The 23,933-nt window shown below is 44.8% G+C and overlaps 1 protein-coding gene across 3 annotated transcripts in view; it reads left to right on the top strand.

The window, feature by feature from the left end:
• Positions 1-23,933, top strand: part of LOC136588090 (zinc finger protein 684-like) — an 82,241-nt gene that overhangs the window by 18,841 nt on the left and 39,467 nt on the right. For 2 of the 3 annotated variants that reach the window (XM_066587036.1, XM_066587035.1), the window contains exons 2-4: positions 10,389-10,523; positions 10,773-10,931; positions 20,278-20,401. In XM_066587036.1, coding sequence (XP_066443133.1) covers positions 10,446-10,523; positions 10,773-10,931; positions 20,278-20,401 — 361 coding nt within the window. In that variant the 5' untranslated portion in view covers positions 10,389-10,445. The remainder of the gene's footprint in view (positions 1-10,388; positions 10,524-10,772; positions 10,932-20,277; positions 20,402-23,933) is intronic. The other variant, XM_066587038.1, reaches the window with a different exon arrangement.

Below are 23,933 nucleotides of genomic sequence, written 5' to 3'. Positions count from 1 at the left end.
CAGGAGTCCCCCCGTGACACACAATTACATTTCTAACATACTGTACGTCATGCAACAATACTTCAATACATTTTTACAGATGATTTGGAGCTCTTGATGTACACAATTCGTCAACAACATTTCGGTAGTATATTACCAACTTAAAACTCTGGTAACTTATTTTTAACAAACTTTAAATGCTTCCTCTGTTGAGATAGGGTTCGTGGCCGACTATTATTTGGGGGAACCTACATAGTATAGCTTTGTCTCAGGCTATACTTGAGGTATTGTTGGACTGATGTAGTGGTAGTAGAAGCTGTTACTAGTCTGGTGGGCTTGTATTGGGTGGGCCCCTTTAGGGGAAATGGGGGGGGTTTGGGGGAGATAGGGGGGTGGGGTTCCTCCCTCCCTATATGCTCGCATTGCGATGTTTCTCTGTATGGTTACTAATTTGCATTCTCCCCAGGGAAGGAAAAGGGGAAAACAAAAAAAAAGGGGGGGGGGGTTGGGGAGGGAATGGGGAGAGGAAGGGGTAAGGGATAGGTATGGTGGTGTGGGGGAAGGAAGTTATTAACATTGTTACTGGTACTGAGGGAGAGGGTGGTCCACCATCATTTCCAGGTGGGGGGGGGGGGGTTTAGGCCGGGAAATGGTAGTGTTTGGTAGTGATCTCGGTGCCATATCACGGTCTCATACATGGGCAAGGTGCAACTAGGGTATAATTTCTAACGAGCATTGGGGTAACTTTTGTTGCATGTTTACTTGCTTATGTTAGAGTCCCGGTACCTGTGGGGGAAAGAAAAGGCAGTTATGTATACATTACAGTCCTTCTGGTGGACGTCTGGTAGCCAGCCACTCCCCTGCTTCGGTTGGCGTGAAGAAACGCGTGCGATCTCCATTTATCACCCGTAGTCGCGCCGGATACATCATGGAGTATGGAAGTTGCAGGTCTCGTAGCTGCTTTTTAATTCCGATGAATGACGCCCGTTGTTTCTGGAGGTCGGCTGAGAAATCAGGGAAGATGGAAATTGCGGCGTTGTCGTGTCGCAGGGGGTCTCCTTTTCTGGCAGCTTGTAAGATTATATCTCTATCTCGGGAGTTGAGTAGTTTCGCCAGCAGGGGTCTAGGCAGCGCTCCTGGTATAGGCGGCTTCATAGGCACCCGATGGGCTCTTTCAACCACGAAGACTTGTGATAGTCCGGCATTTGGAAGGAGTTCGCGGGGCCATGTTTCTATAAATTCTTCGGGTCTCTGTCCTTCAGCTCGCTCTGGAAGACCCACTATACGCAAGTTATTCCGTCATGAACGGTTTTCGAGGTCGTCCGCTTTTTGTCTCCAGTATTCAGGTTTTTGTGTGAGGTCGCGTATTGCGGCCGATATTGGAGGGATGGTGTCATCTAGCGTAGAGATTCTGTCTTCAGTGCTTTTCACTCGCTCTCTCAGGTTTTGAAGGTCTTGCCTTAATAGGCTTACGTCCATTTTTACTTCGTCGATCTTTCCCGTGAGAGTGGTCGTGGATGTCTGTATTGCGGATAGAAGCTGATCAGATAGCTGCTGTAGGGTTTGAACTGTGCCCTCGGGTGGGCCTGGGCTGGTGTCTTTCGCCGTTGATGTTCCTGCTGTGGCGAGTTCAGGACCAGAGTCTTTGCGGGACTCCCCTCTAGCAAATGCTTTTAGTTTGTCAACTGACGAGTTCTGCCTGGTGGGTCCCATAGTGAGTCTTTTTTGCTGTTTTGTTTTCCTTATGGTGGATGGCTCCGCAGGGTATTGGGTTCCCAGTAGGGGGCCTATAAAGGGCTCTGCTCTGCTGTGTGGTCTCTTTGAAGCGTGTACTTTATGGTGTTTTTGTCTGGTGTTTCACTGCTTAGGAGATTACTGTGGCTACTTTTTAGTGCTTGTTGTGCCTTCAGTAGCACCTTTGGCTTGGATGTGGAGTACACACACCAGAAGGCTCTTTCTCTTATTTCCCCTCTTTTTCCTTTTTGGATGGCTGCTGGTTATGCTGGCTCCTCTACGTATCAGGAGTTAGTGGCTGCACTTTTGAGCTAGTTGCAGCGTAGTGGTGTCTGCAAGCGTCCCTTTCCAGGGGTATACACTCTGCCTCTCTCCCTCTGCTTTGGACGTGCAGCTTCCCCCTCAGCCCCCCCCCCCCCCCTCGGTTTGTGGCGGGAAGGAGCGCGGCTCCTACTTACAGCGCTGTGCAGGGGCTCCGGCTCAGCCTCTCTCTCCTCCGTTCTGCCGCTCACCCTGCTCTGGTCTCGGCGCTGTCTGCCTGGTCTGGAAGTCTCCTCCGCTGCCTTCCCCAGTCGCTTTTTCACCCGGCAGTCGGCGCCGCTCTCAAAATGGCGGCGGCAGCGGTCGCGGAGATGCAGGCCCGCTGCCGACGTTACTTCAAACGTGAGTGCCGCGCGGGTGTTGCAGGTGTCTCCGCTTGCTCCCCCTCTGCTTCAGGGGTTGTTTGGGTGGGTTTTGGGGCCCTCAGGATTATTCAGGATGGCCGGTAAATCGGCTTGTCCGGGAGCTCCTCTCACATGTGGCCGGTCTCTCTGGCTGCTTGGCCCTTATATGCTATATTAAACGCTGAAGTATTTTAGTTTCTGTGACTCTGAGCTTAGAGTGAAGTCTGAAAGCCCCCACCTTTGCAAAATAACTGTTATTTCTCTGCGAATATGAAAAACCGACTGAACAAAGTTGTTTTAGTTTAACTATTCCCTGCATTTGAACTCATAAATAACACATATGCTGGGATCTTCTGACAGCGCAACATGTTCTGCATTTTCAACCCCTGTATTCTTAAAAGCCCCCACAGGATGTGAGTGGGGTATAACTTTCTTACACCTGTATGAAAGAGACCAAGACGTGTCCATTTGTGACCTCAGAACCCAGTAAGATTATACCTTAAAATTGCTATATTTCCTGTCTTCTAAGACAGTATAATTCATTATTCATTTCAAGCTTCCATTCCATTACAGCAAACAAGGCTACTTTTCAGGGTTAGTATTGCATTCTCTCTCGCTGTTATCTTCTTGGCCTTGGAGAGCTAGACACAAACTGCTTCAAGTAAACAATCCTTCTCCCACTAAAAGCAAGCTCAGTTAACCATTTGTACATATATACACATATATACACACACACACATACATCTATATCTATCCACCTAGTATTATACACCTTTTCCTCTCTCTTTGCCAACAAATCACATGTCTTGTAACCTACCTCTCGACTTTGCTTGTTTCCCCTATTTCTCTCTTCCTCACTTCAGCTTTTCCTAGCAACCCTTGGTCTTTCAAGGCGCCCTTCTTGGTCCTAAAGACCTCCTCCCAGTCACCATGCTGTAATCTACTGTGCGGGTCCTTGTTACACATTTTCATAAGAGTTTTCTTACATTTTACAAATTGGGACCTTTGTCTCTCCTCCACCAATTCATCTGCACGGCGGCGGCCCTTAAGGGGCTCCGTCTTCTTTAATAAGGTCTTACGCATATTAGAACAACAATAATAATAACACGCTCCATAGAATGTATCCTTCTTAAACCAAATTGTCAGCCCCTTATATACTGGCAAAACAACCGAAGATCTCTTCTCCTATGGAACCAGCCTCACAGAATGCATTCCTCTGAAATCAAATTGTTAGCCGCATATATAAGGCAAAACAACCGAGGGTCCCTTCTCCTATGAAGCCTGTCTCACAAAATGCATCCCTCTTAATCAAATCGTTAGCCCGTTATATAAGGCAAAACAACCGAGGGTCCCTTCTCCTATGAGACTAAATGAAAAGAAAGAGAAAAAAAATTCTGCAGATACAACAAACAATCTCCACTATCGTTAAAAACACCATGGACTTCAGCAACAAATAGACTAATGACTAGTCCCTGGGTGAGCGATTGGTGCGCTTATCACGGTCAGTGGTCCGTGACGGCAAACCCGAAGCCCACGAGTTACCGTGTAGAACTCTTAACCCAACCCGTCCGGTCACAAAACACAGATAGTCCCTCCTGCTGCAAGACTCTCAGCGTAAAACACAACATAAATATATGCTGGTCTTACCTGGAGTTCTGTGAGTTGATCAGGCTCGGTTTGCAGCAGGACGGCTTCCCCGTGGCGTGGATCCGGGTGGACAGGGCTGCACGGTTCCGGTTTTACTGCCCCAGGTTGGATGCGCCATTTGTCAGGGAAATTTCTGCGTACAGCACCAATCAGGCCCACCCCAATGCCCCGCTGCCGGCGGTAAAGAAGAGACACCACACACGAAGGTCTGGTATAGTTCCTCACACAGGGACATAACTGCGCACTTTATTACAGATTACATGGGATCTTATACTTTTTGGTCACATCACTAGGAATGGGTAATGGTCTCATTGGCTCAAATCCACCGCATAACCATATATGTAAAGTCCGGATTTCTGGCTGAGGCACTGATAGTTATATACGTAGTTGAACAGTCGTTATCTAGATACGGCGCTTCTGGGAAAACAGCCAAGCATGCGGCCTTCGTGTCCGGTTCTTCCTTGCGCTGTTTAAGATACATTTTGTCTTTGCTTTGCAAGGCCTTTGGAATATCTGATGTAAGGCGACAGATTAAGTTTTTCTCATTTTAACTTTGAATAGAACTTGCATATAGGTATAAAAGCATAAAAAACATATGGCAATATATACATATACCCTCACAGCGAGACAGTGTAGATGGTGGCCTGGGACTAATCATGGAAATGGGAGTGGAGGGTGGGAGGGATTAGTGCAGTTAGAACTGGCAAAACAGTTAGTAGGGATTCACTTAAAATAAAAAATAACCAAAACCAGAGCACTAGAGGGGGAAATGGTGTAGACGGTGACCTGAGACTAAAAGTACTTTTACATGGAACGATTATAGTTCATTCGAGTGAACAAGCAAATTATGTCACAGTTAGCTCATTCGCTCGGGCAGTCAGTAAGAAAAAAAGTAAATTTTTTTTTTTTAAAGATTGTTCCATCATTCAGTTCACTGTACCAGTGAATAAAAACGACTTAATGATCAGTGTTTAAACCAAATGATTAGCAAACACACCAACAATGATTTTTTATGCTTACATAAAATGAACGATAAGCGAACACATTATTGTTCATTGCTGGCCATTTAGCATTCATTTTTGCTAATTTAAACAATTTGTTGAATGATATCGTTCTGTGTAAAAGGGCCTTTAGTAAAGAGAGTGGGGGAGGGGCTAGTACAGTTAGAACTGATGGAACAGTACACTCAAAAATAAGAAAGAAATAAAAACGTCTATGTGGTCACTAATGCTCGAAGTCTGACCACCAAGATTGACAAACTGGAGATAAAAAGGGCTGAGAAAAACAACAACATAGCAATAAATGAAACCTGGTTTAAGAAAACCTGTGACTGGACGGTTTAAATATTTAAAGCCCTCATTGCGAGAAGATTTATGTGGAGTATCTATGGGTAGAAATACATAGATGGAAAAACAATAAAATTCTCATAGGGGGTTTTCTATAGACACCAAATATAACAGAAGCCACTGAAAATCTATTACTGAGGCAAATAGATGAAGCAGCAAATCACAATGAGATAGTTACAATCCCTCATAATAATTACCTGGATATAAACTGGGAAGCTTAAACCTGTGGATCTCATAAAAGTAACAACTTTCTGTTGATTACTAAAGATAATTACCTTACCCATTTTGTAAAAGACCCAACTAGAGTTGCGGCCATTTTGAACTTAATATTAACCAATAGACCCAACAAAATAACAGGGGTGCAGGTTGGGGGCACCTGAGAAACAGTGACGACAAGAATGATACTAATAATAATACATTTCCACTTGTCTTTCAATATGCTGTTATGTCAGGGAGCCACAAAAATACTAAACTTTTAGGAAAGTGCAGAGTTCGATTAGAGATGCCCTTAACCTTATTGATTGGAACAATGTCCTCAGAAATAAGAGTACAGACAATAAATGGAAAATTTTTAAAACCATCTTAAATATTCACTGTGAGCAGTTCATACCTTACCGGAAATAAAAGGTTAAGGAATAGGAGAAAACCAATGTGGCTCAATAAATATGTAAAGGGAGTAATAAACGCCAAAAAAGTATTTAAACTACTAAAACAGTGAAAAAGCATTAAAAAGCTATGAGAAAAGAAATATATAAGCAGCAAAGGTGGAGACAGAGACTCTGTGGCAAAGAGGGTGAAGCTAACCTTACACTGTTTTTCAACTATATAATTAACAAAAAGTTTAAAATATAAAATGTTGGCCCTTTAAAAAGTAATGAGGGAAGCAAACTTTTTAAATATTTTTTCGCTAGTGTATTCACTTAGGAAAATAAAGAGTCAGGTGAAATGCAGAGTGGTAAAGTAAACTCTCCACTAAATGTCACAAGTCTAACCCAGGATAAGGTGCAGAGCCGCCTCAAAAAAATTTTTATAGCCAAATTGCTGGGTCCTGATGGCATACATCCTGGGTTCTAAGAAAATTAAGTAATCTGACAGATCATTTTTTAAAATGATGGAGTTTGTTCCACTGGATTGGTGCATAGCAAATGTGACCATATTGAAAAAGGGGTCAAAAAGTGAATTTGGAAACTATAGGATGGTAAATCTGACTTTCATTGTGGATAAAATGTTTGATGGGTTTCTAAAAGATGCTGTCCTGGAACACATTAATGAAAATAGCTGTGTAACTCTGTATCGGCATAGGTTTATATGAGAGCGCTCCTTTTAAACCACTATGTTACTATTACAGGATATAGACATTAAATAACTAGCGGGAGTGTTGAACTGGGTCTTAGAGTCGGGTAGGAATTTTTAAATATTGATTATTGACTGCTATTATGAAGTCGGGAAAGAATTTTTTTCCCCCAAGGGGGCTAATTGGCTTTTCCTCATTGGGTATATTTTACCTTCCTCTGGATCAACAAGAGGGGGTGGAAACAGGCTGAACTAGATGGACATTGTCTCCCTTCAGCCTAACATACTATGTTAATCTGATCAGCTTCTACAAGGAGGTAATTTCTAGACTGGACCAGGGAGAATCATTGGAGCTTGTGTATTTCGACTTTTTCAAAGCATTTGCTACTGTGCCGCAAAAAAGGTTGGTATATAAAATGAGAATACTTGGTCTGGGAGAGAATGTATGTAAGTGGGTAAGTAACTGGTCAGTGATAGAAAGCAAAGGGTGGTTATAAATGGTACATACTCTGATTGGGTTAAAACAGGGGTCCCCAACCACCAGTCTGCGGACCAGGACCAGGCCGTTGGGGTTTTTCTGCCGGTCCGTGGCGCCGCCGCAGACCAGCACTAACACTGACAGTGTGCTCTGCTCTGCAGCGGCTCAGAGCACACTGGGCTGGCCTCAGTAGATGCGGCCCCCAGCAGAGAATATTATGCGGGGCATGTCGGGGCGGCAGGAGACCTCAGTGACGTGGCTCCCAGCACAGCATGTTATATGGTGGGGCGGGTTGGCAATCTGGCCACATTGTTGTGGCTCCTGGCGGGGACCTGGTCTACAGCACTGTTCACCGAGGTCCTGCCAGAAACCCCCGGTCTACAGCGCTGTTTGGTGTATAGGGCTGCCAAGTAGTGCTGCATAACCCCGCCCCCATATGACCAAAGCCCCACCCCTACCTTACCCTGCCGGGCTATAGAAGAATGGTCTTTCTTGAAGCTGGTCCCTGGTGCAAAAAAAGGTTGGGGACCACTGAGTTAAAATATCAATTTTTTTAGATGATATAAAACTATTTAAAGAAATTAACACTAGAGAGGACACAAGGCAGTTGCAAAAGGATCTGGATAAGTTGGGGCCAGAAAAGTGGTAAATCATGGAATGGTAGAGTTGGAAGGGACCTCCAGGGTCATCGGGTCCAACCCCCTGCTTAGTGCAGGATCCACTAAATCGTTCCAGACAGATATTTGTCCAGCCTTTGTTTGAACACTTCCATTGAAGGAGAACTTACCACCTGTGGTAACCTTTTTCACTCATTGATCACCCTCACTGTCAGAAAGTTTTTTTCTAATATCTAATTTGTGTCTCCTCCCTTTCAGTTTCATCCCATTGCTTCTAGTCTTTCCTTGTGCAGATGAAAATAGGGCTGATCCCTCTGCACTGTGAACAGCCCTTCAGATATTTGTAGACAGCTATTAAGTCTCCTCTCAGCCTTCTTTTTTGCAAGCTAAACATTCCCAGATCCTTTAACCGTTCCTCATAGGACATGATTTGCAGACCGCTCACCATCTTGGTAACTCTTCTCTGAACTTGCTCCAGTTTGTCTATGTATTTTTTAAAGTAGAGTGCCCAGAAATGTCCACCGTATTCCAGATGAGATCTGACTAAGGAAGAGTAGAGGGGGATAATTACCTCATGTGATCTAGACTCTATGCTTCTCTTAATACATCCCAGAATTGTGTTTGCCTTTATTGCTGCTGCATCACATTGTTGACTCATGTTCAGTCTATGATCTAGTAGTATACCCAAGAATTTCCTGTAATGTTGCAAGTCTGTAGTTGACAGTGGAGACTGGGGTCTCTATGGGGAGGCCCATAATGAAGGCAGGATAAAAGCCATAGTCCCAAGTCTTTTTCACATGTGCTGCTGCTTAGCCCAATTCCTCCCAATCTGTATGTGTTTTTTTCATTTTTCTCCTTGTTAAATACCATTCTGTTAGTCGCCGCCCACTGTTCAAGCTTTTCTAGATCTTTTTGGATACTCTCTCTCTTCCCTAGTGTTAGCTATCCCTCCTAGCTTTGCGTCATAGGCAAATTTGATCAGTTTCCCATCAATTACCTCCTCCAAATCATTTATAAAAATGTTAAACAACACTGGGCCTAGGACAGAGCCTTGTGGTACCCCACTAGATACATTCTTCCACTTGGATGTGCAGCCATTTATGACCACTCTTTGAGTACGATCACTCAGCCAGTTGTGAATCCACCTAACAGTTGCCTTGTCACTCCCATATTTGGTCATTTTTTCAATAAGTATGGTGTGAGATACTTTGTCAAATGCTTTACTAAAGTCAAGATTTACTATATCCCCTGCGTTTCCCTGATCAACCCAATCAGTGATTCTGTCATAGACAAAAATTAGATTTGTCTGGCATGATTTGTTTGTTACCAACAAACCCATGCTGGCTCTGTTTATTTACACCATTTTCATCCAAGTACTTGCATACATGCTGTTTACTAATTTGTTAAAAGATCTTTTCCGGTATAGAAGTCAGGCTCACAGGCCTGTAGTTTCCTGGATCCACCATCTTCCCTTTTTTGAGGCTAGGGACAACATTTGCCCTTTTCCAATCTTTTGGGACTTCTGCTGTTCTCCAAGAATTTTTAAAGATTATGTCGATTGGTTCAGCAATTACCTCCACTGCTTCCTTTAGTATCCTAGAATGTAATTCATCTGGGCATTGAGACTTGAATTCATTTAAGTTAGCTAAGTATTCCCTCACCATCTCCCTGCTTATAGATAGCCTGCATTTTTTTATTCCCCAATAGCACAGGGAAGATCAGTTGATGTTCCATCTACTTTCTGAGAGAAAACAGATACAAAATAGGAATTTAAAAGTTTGGCCTTCTCGACATCATTCTTAACCAATTCACCATTTTCATCTTGTAAGCATCCAATAGCGATCTTTGACTTTTCTTTTGCTTTTGACATACCCCAAAAATTCTTTTCTATTGCTTTTGGCCTCTGTTGCAAGCCTCAATTCATTATTAGCTTTTCTGACACTTGCCCTACAGTTTCTGCAGACCGCATTATATTCTTCTTTAGATATTACCCCCGCTTTCCATTTCATAAACATATTTTTCTTCGTTTTTAACATGTATGCAAGTTCTTACTTCATCCATCCTGGTTTCTTTAAATGTTTCCCATTCTTTTTTCTTTTATGGCAAATGAGGTGTAACACTGATAAATGTAAGGTTCTGTACATGGACAGAGGAAACACATGTCACCATTACACACTAAATGGGAAACCACTGGGGAACACTGACATGGAACAGGACTTGGGGATTTTAGTAAACTGTAAACTTAGCTGGAGCAACCAGTGTCAGGCAGCTGCTGCCAAGGCAAATAGGATTATGGGGTGCATCAAAAGGGGACTAGGGGCGCATGACGAGAACATTGTTCTTCCTCTTTACAAGTCACTGGTCAGACCACACATGAAATATTGTGGACAGTTTTGGGCACCGGAACTCAAGAAGGACATATCAGAGCTTGAGTGGGTACAAAGGCAACAACTAAAGTAATAAATGGAATGGGTGGACTACAATACCCAGAGAGCTTATCAAAATTGCATCTATTAATAGGCTGAACTGGATGGACGTGTGTCTTATTTTCATCCTTACACACTGTTTTTATATATATAATTTTCTTTGTATGCATTCCCTTCAACATTCACTCCATTTTTCTTTGCAGGTTCCAAAGGTTAAAGTCTCCTTTCCAAGAACATGAGTCCTGACTGAGCCACTTAAGATGGGCAAGGGCAGAAATCCCATGACTGAGAGGGTATTAAATGTCACATTAGAGATAATCTACCTGCTTACAGGAAAGGTGAGGACTTCTGAAGTTATGTAACCGAACAGAATTCATTTATGTTAGTAAATAAAAGGGAGGTAACTGAAAAATAAAGGGCTTTTGGGAACCATGTCCCATGACGTCACTCATCTCTATGTCTGGAAGATGAGGGATGCTGGGAATTATCCCACATGCTGTAACTTTTTCTCTTTTAGTTAAAATGGAATAAAGTTTAGAGCTGATGGAAATACATAAAGTAAAATCAATGTCTCTCTCCATACACAGGATTACATACTGGTGAACAAGATATCTGAGGATGAAGGATGGGAAAGAGCCCAGAGCCCCTTCGTGGACCTTTCATTCTACTCACAAATGAATGTGAAAAACAATGAACAGAAGGTTCTAGAAATTGCCAATATGATCATTCATCTGTTGACTGGGGAGGTGAGTACTGCCGGACCAAAATGTAGTAACACTGATGCTGGATGGTGGTGATACTAAATCTAATCTTTATACAGCGACAACATCTTATGCAGCACTTTACAATTCAGGCTGGTTTCACATTACATTTTCTGAAACCGGTACTGGTCCCGTCCTCCATCAGAAGGCCTCATGGGAGGGAAAACCAGAATGAAGCCCTGGGGAAAATATTTGTGATGGAGACCACTTTGATCTTTGTCTCACATAGTTTCTGGGCCTGTCAGTCACTTACACTGGGTAGAAAAACGTAGAGCATGGCACTAACAAGGAAGGGAACTACCGTGTTTCCCCGAAAGTAAGACAGTGTCTTACTTTCTTTTTATCCCCAAAAGCCCCACTATGTCTTAATTTCGGGGTATGTCTTATATTGGAAAATGGAGCATGAAAAAATCTGGACCATGCTCCATTTTCATGCGGGTCTCCCGCGGGCTTCTATTGAAGCCTATGGAAGCCGTCCGGATCCGCGGGACACAAAAATCAGATTTTACTCACACGCTCCGGTTCTTCTCTTCGCCGCGGCGCCATCTTCTCTCAGTCGCGGCCGGATCATTTTGCTTCGGCCCAGCGCATGCGCGGGGCACGTCACCGACATCACCATGCACATCCGCCGAGCCGAAGAAAGAAGATCCGGCCGCGACGAGAGAAGATGACGCCGCAGCGAAGGAAGGATCCGGAGCGTGTGAGAGGTAAGTTAATTCTGATTTATTCCTTTTTTCAGCGCTCATGTCCACGGGGCAGGAGGGATCCGCTGCAGATTCTCCATGGAGAATCTGCAGCGGATCTGATTTTCCCCGTGGACATGAGGCCAAAGGCGGCAGACGCGGTGACGTATGGAGGGGGGGCGGCGCGGAAGTGGGCAGGAGGCGGCGCGCAGCTAGATGAGAGGGAGGCGGCAATACCCCCGTGTTTCCCCGAAAGTAAGACATATGTCTTACTTTCGGGGTACGGCTTACATTGGCCGACCCCCCTGAAACCCCCGATACGTCTTACAATCGGGGGTGTCTTACTATCGGGGAAACACGGTATGTGCGACAGATATTTTAAAAAGACATAAACAAACTGGAGCAAGTTCAGAGAAGAGTTACTAAGATGGTGAGCGGTCTGTAGATCATGTCCTATGAGGAACGGGTAAATGATCTGGGAATGTTTAGCTTGCAGAAGAGAACACTAAGAGGAGACTTAATAGCGATCTAGGGCTGTCACAGTGCAGAGGGATCAGCCCTATTCTCATTTGCACAAGGAAAGACTAGAAGCAATGGGATGAAACTGAAAGGGAGGAGACACAGATTAGATATTAGACAGTGAGGGGGATCAATGAGTGGAACAGGTTGCCACGGGAGGTGGGGAGTTCTCCCTCAATGGAAGTCTTCAAAGGCTGGACAGATGTCTGTCTGGGATCATTTATTAATGCCGCATTGAGCTGCAGATTGAAACTGATGACCCTGGAGGTCCCGTCTAACTCTACCATTCTTGGATTCTATGATAAGATCCAAGAGGTCTCCCTCTCCTATTTCTCCCTGTCTGGTGCCATACAGGTTCCATCCTGTTTTCTGTCCCCATGCAGTTTTATTCTAGAACAGAACCAGCACTGATTTCACAAAATGTAACGTACAGAGATGCTTGCACAGACAAAACATTGCATAGCAGCAGACTAATTAACAATTGAGACAAGAAGAGTGCAAAAGCTTACAGTCTATGAGTGATATGGGGATGTCACTTATTTTGTACACCACACGTTCATCATGTGAAATGAGGTAAAACGCACAAAGGTGCATGAAGCTGTCTATAGTGCCTTTGGGTTCACAGAGTGTAGTGCTTACTGCTGAAGAATGTAGAAGAAAAGGGTGGGGGATAAAAGGAAAGAATCCTCGTGAAGCCGTAGTGGAAGAATCTGCCTAGGTATGTAGTGACAAAGCCTCCATACTGTAATATGGATAGGCAGGTGTGTCATTCAAGGCTCCCGGAAAGTTGGGTAACAAATGCAGTAATTTGGATCTGTAACAGTGACTTCTGAGTACTAAATTTACCTTCTAGAACCCCACTTCTAACCTGTAAATCATGCAGTAGCTAGGCAGATTTGCCCCTCAGGATTCTGGGAGAGCTGAGTGACATAAACCATTTGGAGATGTGGGAAGGGTTGCAAAATACTAAAATTGCCTTGATAAATTTTCTTTGGTCTCATATAGTACCACAGCTTCGCAGATTTGCCTTTCAAGGACCTAGGAAAGCTGGGTAAAGTTTACAATCTAAGAGCATTCATAGGGGCATTTTAACTGCAGATTTTTGCTTCTTTAGGCAAGAACATATTTTTCAGTAATGTTTACACAACAACACTGCAACATTATAGCTAGAGATGAGCGTGCGTACTCGCTAAGGACAATTACTGGAGCGAGCATTGTCCTTAGCGAGTATCTCCTCGCTCGGAAGAAAAGGATCGGCTGCCGGCGCAGGTGACAGGTGAGTTCCATGAGCAGGGGGAAGCGGGGGGGAGAGAGGGAGAGAGAGATCTCCCCTCCGTTCCTCCCCGCTCTCCCCCGCCGCGCCCCGCCCGCCGCCGGCAGCCGAATCTTTGCTCCCGAGCGGGCAGGTACTCGCTAAGGGCCATGCTCGATCGAGCGATTGCCCTTAGCGAGTATGCTCGCTCATCTCTAATTATAGCCACTCACTAACACTCAGCGGGGCTGGCTTTATGTCTCTATCATCACTTTTCCTGACATTTGCCTCAGTTTGCTTGTATGGGCTCCTTTTAGATTCGGCTCCCAGCACTGTGAATCTGTCAAGTAGGTGGTCCCCACTGCTCGCTGTCATCACCCTTTTTTGGAGGTGTACAGCAATTGTGTTTTTTTTTGTTTTTTTTTTATATATGTATTTCTTTAACTTCATTCACTGACATTACCCTGAAGGTTATACAGCACAGGTCATTACAAGCACGGCTTTTTTACATTTATTTACTTTTCTATTAACAGAAGGCCTTTCTTTTCTGAGGGCAGTACATCCACCATGGTCACGTTTTAGATGTGCCCCTGCTGCAAAACCTGCCACAATTATAGCCATTCATCTCTTTATTTGGTGGATATTGATGGCCATACCACCAGCAAAAGAGGACAGCAAGGATATAGTTTCTTCAGAGTCCACAACCTTAGACGTTTTATCTCCCTGGCCTGTGCCATCCCTCACTCCTCGTATTGCACTGCTGAACTTTCTATACCCGAAGATAGTGATCAGCAAGGATCGATCACCTTACCTGCTCCTGCAGCCTCGCGCCAACTCCAGGCACGTTCTTCTGGCCTGACCTGGGCACCCAGCACTACAATCGCTCCCCTACTATTTACCTGCCTGAAGGAATGGGTCTGTATTGTTAATGGTGCATGAACTGAGCGTATGTACGTAGCTCCTCACAGCAGTGATGTAGCTGCCCAGCTGCGTAGCTCCTCATCGTCCCAAAAAGCCGTATTCAGCTACATCAGCTATTTTCCTACTTCAACCAAACGTTTAACATAGTCTAAACGCTTACTACAGGCAGATGGCCTGTGGAGGCTGCAAAAATTCTAAGGTTACTCTGAGTGGTTGTGAACTCTCTGTTAAAGAACTATTTGAAATGGCACCAACTCCTCAGGCACATGAAAAGCATCGACCTATGGTCAACCAAACTACATATTCCCCTCTCTCTGAAGTAAGCAGCATGGCTTCTTTCTTTCATGGTAGTTGAATCCCATCTATAACAACTGGACATCTTCTCTAAGGAGCTTCCCCTTCACTGGGGTAAGCAGGGAACACCAGGCCAATTTCACCTCTGTGGTGCTCCGCAACCAAGAAAAAAGCAGTACCGCTAACCTGACGGATAGTCTGTTTGGGTCCTTCTACTGGGGTGGTCTCCTTGTTGGTATCAGTTTCTGGAGTCATACTTTTTAGTTCCTCTGCTCTTGTGGCGGACATTGTTTAATGCTTTCTATGCAATGCTGTTTTCATCTCATGAAAATCATGTCCTATGAGGAGCGGTTAAAGGATCTGGGAATGTTTAGCTTGCAGAAGAGAAGGCAGAGAGGAGACTTAATAGCGGTCTACAAATATCTGAAGGGCTGTCACAGTGCAGAGGGATCAGCCCTATTCTCATCTGCACAAGGAAAGACTAGAAGCAATGGGATGAAACTGAAAGGGAGGAGACACAGATTAGATAATAGACAGTGAGGGGATCAATGAGTGGAACAGGTTACCACAGGAGGTGGGGAGTTCTCCTTCAATGGAAGTGTTCAAACAAAGGCTGGACAAATATCAGTCTGGGATGATTTAGTGAATCCTGCACTGAGCAGGAGGTTGGTCCCGATGACCCTGGAGGTCCCTTCCAACTCTACTATTCTAGGATTCTATGATGTCTGTATCATTCTCAATATTTTGTTAAACTGTTTATCTTTATTATTAAAATGTGTTAGGTCTCAAGAAGACTGCCAAATCGGATCTTGCTGCAAGAATTCTCGCAGCGGGATGCGACCCGTGCCCCAGCAGTGACCTGCGGCTCACCTTCTGCGGCGTCTCCTCCTCCTCCGCTCTGCTGTGTGTTGGCTGCCACCCAGCCGGCACATGCGCAGAGCAGAGCTGACGCGTCCGCGGTGACGTTTCTGTGCGAGCCTCTGCGAAGCTTGCACAAAAATAGGACATGCAGCAATTTGTTTACCACGCGAGTTTTCACGCGATCAAATTTTGTCCGTCTGCATAGGATTGCATAAACTAATGAAATCCTATATTAGCGTACACGGGCGAAAATTCTGCGGGAAATCCCACTGCGGAATTTCTGCCGTTTGTATTCACCCTTAAGGACATATGTGTCTCTATGGGTTGGGTGATACAGGAGCTCCTGCTCTTTATCCTGACGGACTGGTGATTGGTACTTTTTTCTTCTGTATATATAATGGCACTTGAGTAACACTCTGCAGGGGGTTATATGCCCCCATTTTTCTGTTTTGCGTGTTATTATTTATTTTACCTGTCTTATATATTATCCTGGTCCTCCTGTCCTCCCCCTCCCCCATCTCCCGATTGTGCACAAGGATGGTCTTGTTTCCCAAGGGAGACTTTGAAGATCTCCCTCAGGGCACTACTTTAATACTATACTTATAGGCTAGATATTGCTGTACCATATTTCTCATAATGTTCAGGACTTCAATTTCCCCATTAGGTATACGGAAAGCCTTTAAATATTATTATATACTTTGTGCTGATGGGATTTTTCTCCAGGAAATGCATTTATTCCATTCGTCCATACCAGCTTTCTTTCACCAAAATTATGTGTTATATTTTCTGGCTTTCATGCATGGAAAAAAAAGGGGTGTGGGTATGTGGATTTCCAGGCGATTATATACTGTGCACATGGCTTCCACAGTTTGAGGGCCTGGTGATAGTGGGAGGGGACTCTAACTTTGGACATCTCACTTGATTGATTCCATTCTGTTGCATCTAGGCTCATTCTTCCTGTTGCATCTGGCCTCCGTTTTGCTAAACTTCTGCACACCTTAGACTTTAAAGTTAAATGGTGGAATTGTTACCCAACTTTTAGAGATTTTACTTACTACTCGGTGGCACATAGTGTATACATGAGAATTGATCAGGTCTTTACTCATACCAGATTATTTCCCAAAGTAAGTCCAGAAAAGATTCTCACATGCCTGTGGTCTGACCTTTCCCCATACTTGATTTCATTCACAAATTTCATGAATCATGCCTCTACAAGACATTGGCATGAGTCTCTACTTAAGAATAAATCAATATACACAGAGGTCCTTCATCATACCATCTAGAATTTATTTTTGCTTATATATCCTAAGGACACCCTCTACTCCTCCTAATTGGGAGGTCCATAAGGCAGTAGTAACTCATTAAATTAGCCTCTGAAGCTAAGGCGTTACTAGCTTTAGAATTTAAGGATTATAATTATTTCTCCTTATTACAGCGTCATAAGGCTAACCCATCTCTTGAACATCTGTCGGAAATCTCCAAAGCGACTACTGAATTAAACTTATGCCTTACTACTCAAGCTGAATAACAATTAAAATGGTCTAAATACTGGTTCTTTTTGCAGGGAGACAGACAGGTTAGGCTCTAGGCAGATCGCCTAACTCCTACACGTTTCCTCTCAGCTCTTTCTGAGCTGCATCTCCTAAATGGTGTTCTGTAGGCTTTACAAATGCTAAAAAGATTTTGACTCAGAAGTTTTAGTGTTCCTACAGAAGCAGAGGAATGGAAGCATGTGACCCAAAGAAGCAGGAAGATCAGGAGACAGTCAGCACTCATACTGTTCAGCAACCGGTGCCGGGTTCTCTTGTAGGAGAACAAGGAATAGGTACATAAAGAAATGACTTTGCACACAAAGAACAGTCTAGTAAGCACTTATAATCCTCTTGGATGGAGAAAAAGAAGTGTTGTTGTGAAGAAGAAAAGGAGAGTACTGGCTGTGGGGGATTTCGTATTGAGAGGAACAGAGTCTGCAGACCTGACATATCCTCACAAGAGGTGTGCTGTCTTCTAGGTGCACAAATCAAAGAGGTGTCTGATAGGCTATCAAAACTCTTCAGTTCTACAGACCACTCCTCATTCCTACTGATACATGTAGGGACAAATAACACTGCAAAAGAGAGCTTTGCAACTATATGTAGAGACTTTGAAGACCTCAGAAGGAGAGTGAAGGAACTAGGAGCACAGGTGATCTTCTCATCCATCCTCCCAGTGGATGGCCATAAAATAAGGAGATGGAACAGGATTCCAGAGGTGAACTCGGCTACATTGATGGTGCCATCAGCAAAGATTTGGATTCCTAGACCATGTAGTGAATTACCTATATGCTGGACTCCTTTCCAGAGACAGGTTGCATCTTACAGAAAGAGGAAAGCATATATTTGGCAGGCACCTTGCTACACTCATCAGGAGAGTTTTAACCCTTTCCAATCCACTGTCTGATGTCTAAAGACATTCTAATTGAAAACTGCGCAACTCCGATGTCGGAAGACTTCCGGTGGGGTATTCTTACTGTAGATTACTGGCCGCTCTGTTGTCGGGGGGCCTCTCCAGAATGTCCCATACCGCAGTACTGGCTCTAGCCAGCAGACGGCGCCATTGTATAATGGCAGAAAGAGAAAGCCCACTAGGAAACCCTGAATCCAAAATTGGATTGCAATGGGTTAAATTAGAACAATAAGGAAATGAAAGGCCAGGTAAAATTATACAGCTAATGGATACAATTGAGATCCTTTCTATTAGAAGTAAAAAGAAAGAACAAAGACAAAAAATTTAGAAGGAAAGTAGAGAAACAAGAGACATTGATCACAAAATAAAATGTTTTTACACAAATGCACAGAGCATAGGAAACAAACAAGGAGAATTGAAGCTCCTAACACAAGACGAGAAATATGATGTCATAGGCATCACGGAAACATGGTGGAACGATACACATGATTGGAATACAAGGTTCGAAGGATACCACTTAAAAATAATAAACAGACCTAATAAAAGGGGAATCATAAAATGGAGTTGGATGGGACCTCCAGTGTTATCTGGTCCAACCCCCTGCTCAGTGCAAGATTCACTAAATCATCCCAGACAGATATCTGTCCAGCCTTTGTTTGAACACTTCCATTGAAGGAGAACTCGCCACCTCCCGTGTTAACCTGTTCCAGTCATTGATCACCCTCACTGCCAGACAGTTTTTTCTAATATCAAATCTGTGTCTTTTCACTTTCAGTTTCATCCCATTGCTTCTAGTCTTTCCTTGTGCAGATATGAATAGGGCTGATCCCTCTGCAGTGTGACAGCCCTTCAGATATTTGTAGACCGCTATTAAGTCTCCTTCCAGCCTTTTTTTTGCAAGCTAAACATTCCCAGATCCTTCAACCGTTCCTCATAGGACATGATTTGCAGACCGCTCACCATCTTGGTAACTCTTCTCTGAACTTGCTCCAGTTTGTCTATGTCCTTTTTAAAGTTGGGTGCCCAGAACTGGACACAGTATTCCAGATGAGGTCTGACTAAGGAAGAGTAGAGGGGGATAATTCCCTTATGTGATCTAGACTCTATGCTTCTCTTAATACATCCCAGAATTGTGTTTGCCTTTTTGGCTGCTGCATCACATTGTTGACTCATGTTCAGTCTATAATCTATTAGTATACCCAAGTCTTTTTCACATGTGCTGCTGCTTAGCCCAATTCCTCTCATTCCGTACGTGTTTTTTTCATTTTTCTTGCCCAGATGTAGGACTTTGCATTTGTCCTTGTTAAATACCATTCCATTAGTCGCCGCCCAGTATTCAAGCTTTTCTAGATCTTTTTAAATACTTTCTCTTTTCTCTAATGTTAGATATCCCTCCTAGCTTTCTAGAGGAGGGATTTGAGGGGAAACTGATGAAGTTTGCCGACGACACAAAGCTAGGGGGTATGGTTAACACTGGAGAAGAGGGAAAGAGGATTCGAAAAGATCTGGACAAGCTTGAACACTGGGCAGCAACTAACAGAATTCTTTGGTATTACAACTTGGTCTTGCTATAACTTACCTTGACTGGGCAGGGTGGCCTTGGGAATCCTTAATCTACTTATTTACTACCACGCTGGCACAACTAACTATTATATTCTCCCATTACTATAGGTCTACTTGAGTAAATATTGAAGCTCTTGTGGTTCTTCCCTGTTTCCTTAAGCAAAAAGAAACAAAAACCATTGATAAGGCCAGGAGCATTGCCAAAATTAATAAACAGAGCAGATCGCCAGCCCTGATGGTGCACTGATGGTGCTACAGAGCATCTAATATTGCCCTCTGCTCTCCAGTTTAAATAGCCCCATTAAGGACCACCCATAAAAGGGGCTTGGTTGCAAGGCCCAATCAATGGTAGCATCACCGTGGGCTCGACGGATCTGGGAGGTGTTATATAGGAATAAAAGGTGGGGAATAAACAGGATATTCACCAGTATCTCCGCCTTAACGTGATGGTGCAGCGATGCAATGACATCAATGCATCAAGGGAAGCCCCGACACTGACAGGCAAGTGCAACCTCCCTGTAATGTTCGCTGCAAGCTGAAATCAGTGTCAATGCGCACGCTAGACATGGGGTCTGCGCATGCGCACAGTTGTGGTCATTTATTCAGAGCCTAATACAGGCCATATAATCAGCATAAAAGATAGTGTCAGCCACATAATTGCAGGTCGTTTTCTGTACACACACCAAAAATTTTTTTTAAGGGTGCAGGGAAGAACCGCGAGTAACTGTACAAAATAATAAAACTTTATTTATGTTGTTTTTGTTCATTGCATTTGTATCTCTGTATGTGTCAGGTTCCTCTTAGATGTCAGAATGCTGCTATCCATTTCTCTATGCAGGAGTGGGAGTATTTACAAAAACACAAGGATGTGTACAAGGATGCCTTGATGGAGAACCACCAGCCCCTCACATCTCTGGGTAAGTAAAGTTTCACTGCTCAGTGAATACATTAAGATGTGCATTTTTTTTAAATGGGGTCATTTGTGGGGGTATCTATCATTCTGATACTTATGAGCCTTTACAATCTTGGCTTGGTGTAGGAAAACAAAATGTTCCTCAAAATGTTAATAATTAATGTTAAATTTGTGCGTCTAAAGTTTTTCCAATGTGTTTCCAGAATAAAGTAAACAGATGGAAATATATATGTCATCAAACATTTGTTCTGTATGTTTGCACATATTTGAGATATTGCAGTTGAAAATGTGAAAAAGCGATTTTTTTAAATCACAATTTTCCAATTTTTGGCGCTTTTAATAAATATCCACAAGTTCTATCGGTCTATTTTTACCACCTAAATGAAGTACAATATGTGGTGAAAAAACAGTGCCAGAATCACTGGGATGCAAAACCTTTACGGAGTTATTCTATGTCAAAGTGACACATGTGAGATTTCCAAAATTTGGCCTGGCCATTAAGGTGCAAATACGCTTGGTTACTAAGGGGTTAATCCCAAACGAAAAGTAAACAAACTAACGACTATTGTTATGCAGGCTGAAACTCAGCAATAAATGACAATATAACAAATAGTGCACAATGCTTTGCATTTACACGTAATGATTATCACGCAAATTTGTTCATTTAAACACATTTTGAATGATAATCGTTTCATATAAATAGTGATTCCACATATCTCCGGTATTAATGGCAAAACAGTGAAGCCAACTGATTAACTTCACATATGTGAGACAACCATAGAAGAAAGGCAGTGAGCTAGGGGCAGGTGGGGTGGGGATCACTTCCATTTTTATTGTTTGAATTTTTATGGGAAATATTAATAAAGGATTTCTTTAAACTGTATTTTTATGCTTTTTTAGTGTTAAAAAAATAACTCATCCTTTTCTTCATTTTTATGAGGCCCCTTTAGGGGATTTGAACTTGCGATCATTTGATCACTTGTACTCTGTACTGCAATACTTCAGTATGTGCTTTTTATATTTACCTGTCTCCGTTTCCTGTCTCATACGCATCATAACTTAGATAATGGTGCTTCTAGTATGTGACAGGTTCTATTTGAGCCCTGCCACAGACTAGGCTTGATAAGCACCCATGCATAGCATCCCTGGGAAGCCACCACTAAGCTATGAGTTGCTGAGCGACCAACATGGAGAGTCGCATGTGAGGAGAGCTCCCCAGGGGAAAGTCTAGAATCCGTATAAAATCCTGGCCTTACCTGACTCCTGATGCCGATAACACCGCTAAAGGACTTCTAGATCCTGAGGAAAGAATCGAACCGCAGCTGGGACCAATAACAGCCTCCTGACATCCACAGCGGGACCGCGGGCCGAGTAAGAGGAAAAGCGGCGCCAACGCTCTGCTTCCCTCCCGCTCCCCATTTGGCGCCAACTCGTCCGACCCACCTGCTGGCAGGCTAAACCGAGGTCTGCGTGCCCCGTCCTCCCTTACCTGGCAAAAATCCCCCCTTCGGGACCTGTGGCTTGCTGGTCCGCCTCTTCTGCCGGGCGGCGACCCGTGCTCGGTTGTGGCCCGAACGGAGAGGGACCCCCCAGATCCTCGCCACTGGAGCCGTGCCACCGCTGCGGGACCTGAGCGGGGGTTGCGGTCCACCTGCCGCTCCGGTCGCCTCAAGACCTCCGGCCGCCGCTTGCCTGTGACACCCCACACTCTGCCACCTCAGGACCTTCGGCCGCCGCTTGCCTGCGGCGCCCCGGGGCAGCCGACCCGGACCTGACCCCGAGAACCGCGAGCCTCCGGCACCCATCTCCGCAAGAACTACCTCCTGCAGGGTCCCGACCGGAGCCGCGATCTGCTAACCCTCCTGCTCACCTGAGAACCGTCCTCTGCAGCCGAACATCCGATCCTTCACCGGTCGGGTGGCGCGGTCTGCCTTCGGGCTTCTGAAGCCGACGGTCTGCTGGGGAAACCAGCGGGATACTGTACCGCTCGCCCACCCCGCCACTGCACAACATCCCGCTGCCGCTCGCCAACGGCGCCGGACACCCTGCGAAGCACTGGTCGCAGCTTGAAAGAGGAGGAGAGCAGGAGACCCCTCTCTGAGACAGGGGGATCGGAGCCGCGGCCGGCCCGGCCGCTTTGCCTGCGGCCCGCATTCGGGCTGATTTACTGGAGCCAGACGGACGGAGACACTCGGCGTCCCCCTGGAGCGCTGGAGGTGGAAAATTCCCCCTCTCGGTCCTGGCCCTGCGGAGCCGGCAACGAACTGTGAGTAACAAGTGGGGGCAGGGGGACAACACATTTTCCCCGCGAAGTCAGTTCATGGAAAAATAAACCTGGGCAAACAGCCCATAGTAAAACCCTCCTTACCACCCCTGAAAAGCACCCCTCGCTGCCCACACCACTAGATAGCGGCGCCCGGGAGAGAGAATGGGAGACTGCCCCGAGATATAACTCCCACGCGGGCAGTGATCTATCTGCCGGACAGGCTCTTAATCCCACAGGAAACATTAAATTCTTCGCACACTCCAAATTACGACGCTGAAGCTCCAAAGACAGAAATCTATAGCCATTAGCAGGCACCATCGCCACGCGAGGCTACTGTCACCTCCCACTCTTGCCACCGCGACCAGTTTAAGATCTGGACAATTCCTGTATAATTGTGACCCAATCTGTTGGACCCTTACCCTCTAACAACTATCTTACCTGCATAATTACAAAGACTTTACAGTCTACAGCATCTAAATCCTGTGAGAGTGGCATCAAATCTTTAGAACTACCATCCAACATCTTCCGCAAGTAACAGTGCCTGAAGCTGCTTACACTAGGCTGCTGCAGGGGGAAAAGACGAAGGAAAAAAACCCTTCTCTCTATTAAGTACCATACTAATCTAACGCCATCTATCATGAGTACACGTGCCAAAAGCAGCTCTGCAGCAGAGAAACTAAAAGAATTCGCCCGCACCGAAAACTCTGATCATACCCCGCGAACGCCGCGACCTATCCAGGCGAGAGAACTAGAAGACGACATGGGGCAACCCCCGGAACCAACTATGCGACAGCTTCTAGAAGCAATTAACACCTGTAAATCCTCTCTCACCAACAAAATAGAAGAGATAAAGACTGATGTCTCCTTGCTAAGACAAGACCTACAGAACATGCGAGGCAGAATGCAGGAGATGGAAGACCGCATCTCCAACGCAGAAGACTCCCTGCGCCCACTTTCTGCGGCAGTAAAGAAAGCCATAAGAACAACAGAAATTTGTCAATCCAAAACAGATGATCTGGAAAATCGGGCACGCCGTAATAATCTGCGCATAATAGGCCTGCTGGAAAAATCGGAAGGCTCCCGCCCAGAAATATTTGCCGAGACCTGTCTGAAATCCTTATTGGGCGACGACACCTTCTCCGCTCACTTCACAGTGGAAAGAGCTCACCGGGTCCCAGCAAAACCGCCACAACCGGGAGCCCCCCCCCCCCCCGCGCCCATTCCTAGCAAGGATCTTGAACTGCAGGGACCGAGACGCCGCATTACGTCA

The sequence above is a fragment of the Eleutherodactylus coqui genome, chromosome 13 (assembly GCF_035609145.1).
Source record: "Eleutherodactylus coqui strain aEleCoq1 chromosome 13, aEleCoq1.hap1, whole genome shotgun sequence".
NCBI classification, from domain to species: domain Eukaryota; kingdom Metazoa; phylum Chordata; class Amphibia; order Anura; family Eleutherodactylidae; genus Eleutherodactylus; species Eleutherodactylus coqui.
Note: the sequence above shows the minus strand (reverse complement) of the source record. Positions and strands in the feature narration are given on the sequence as shown.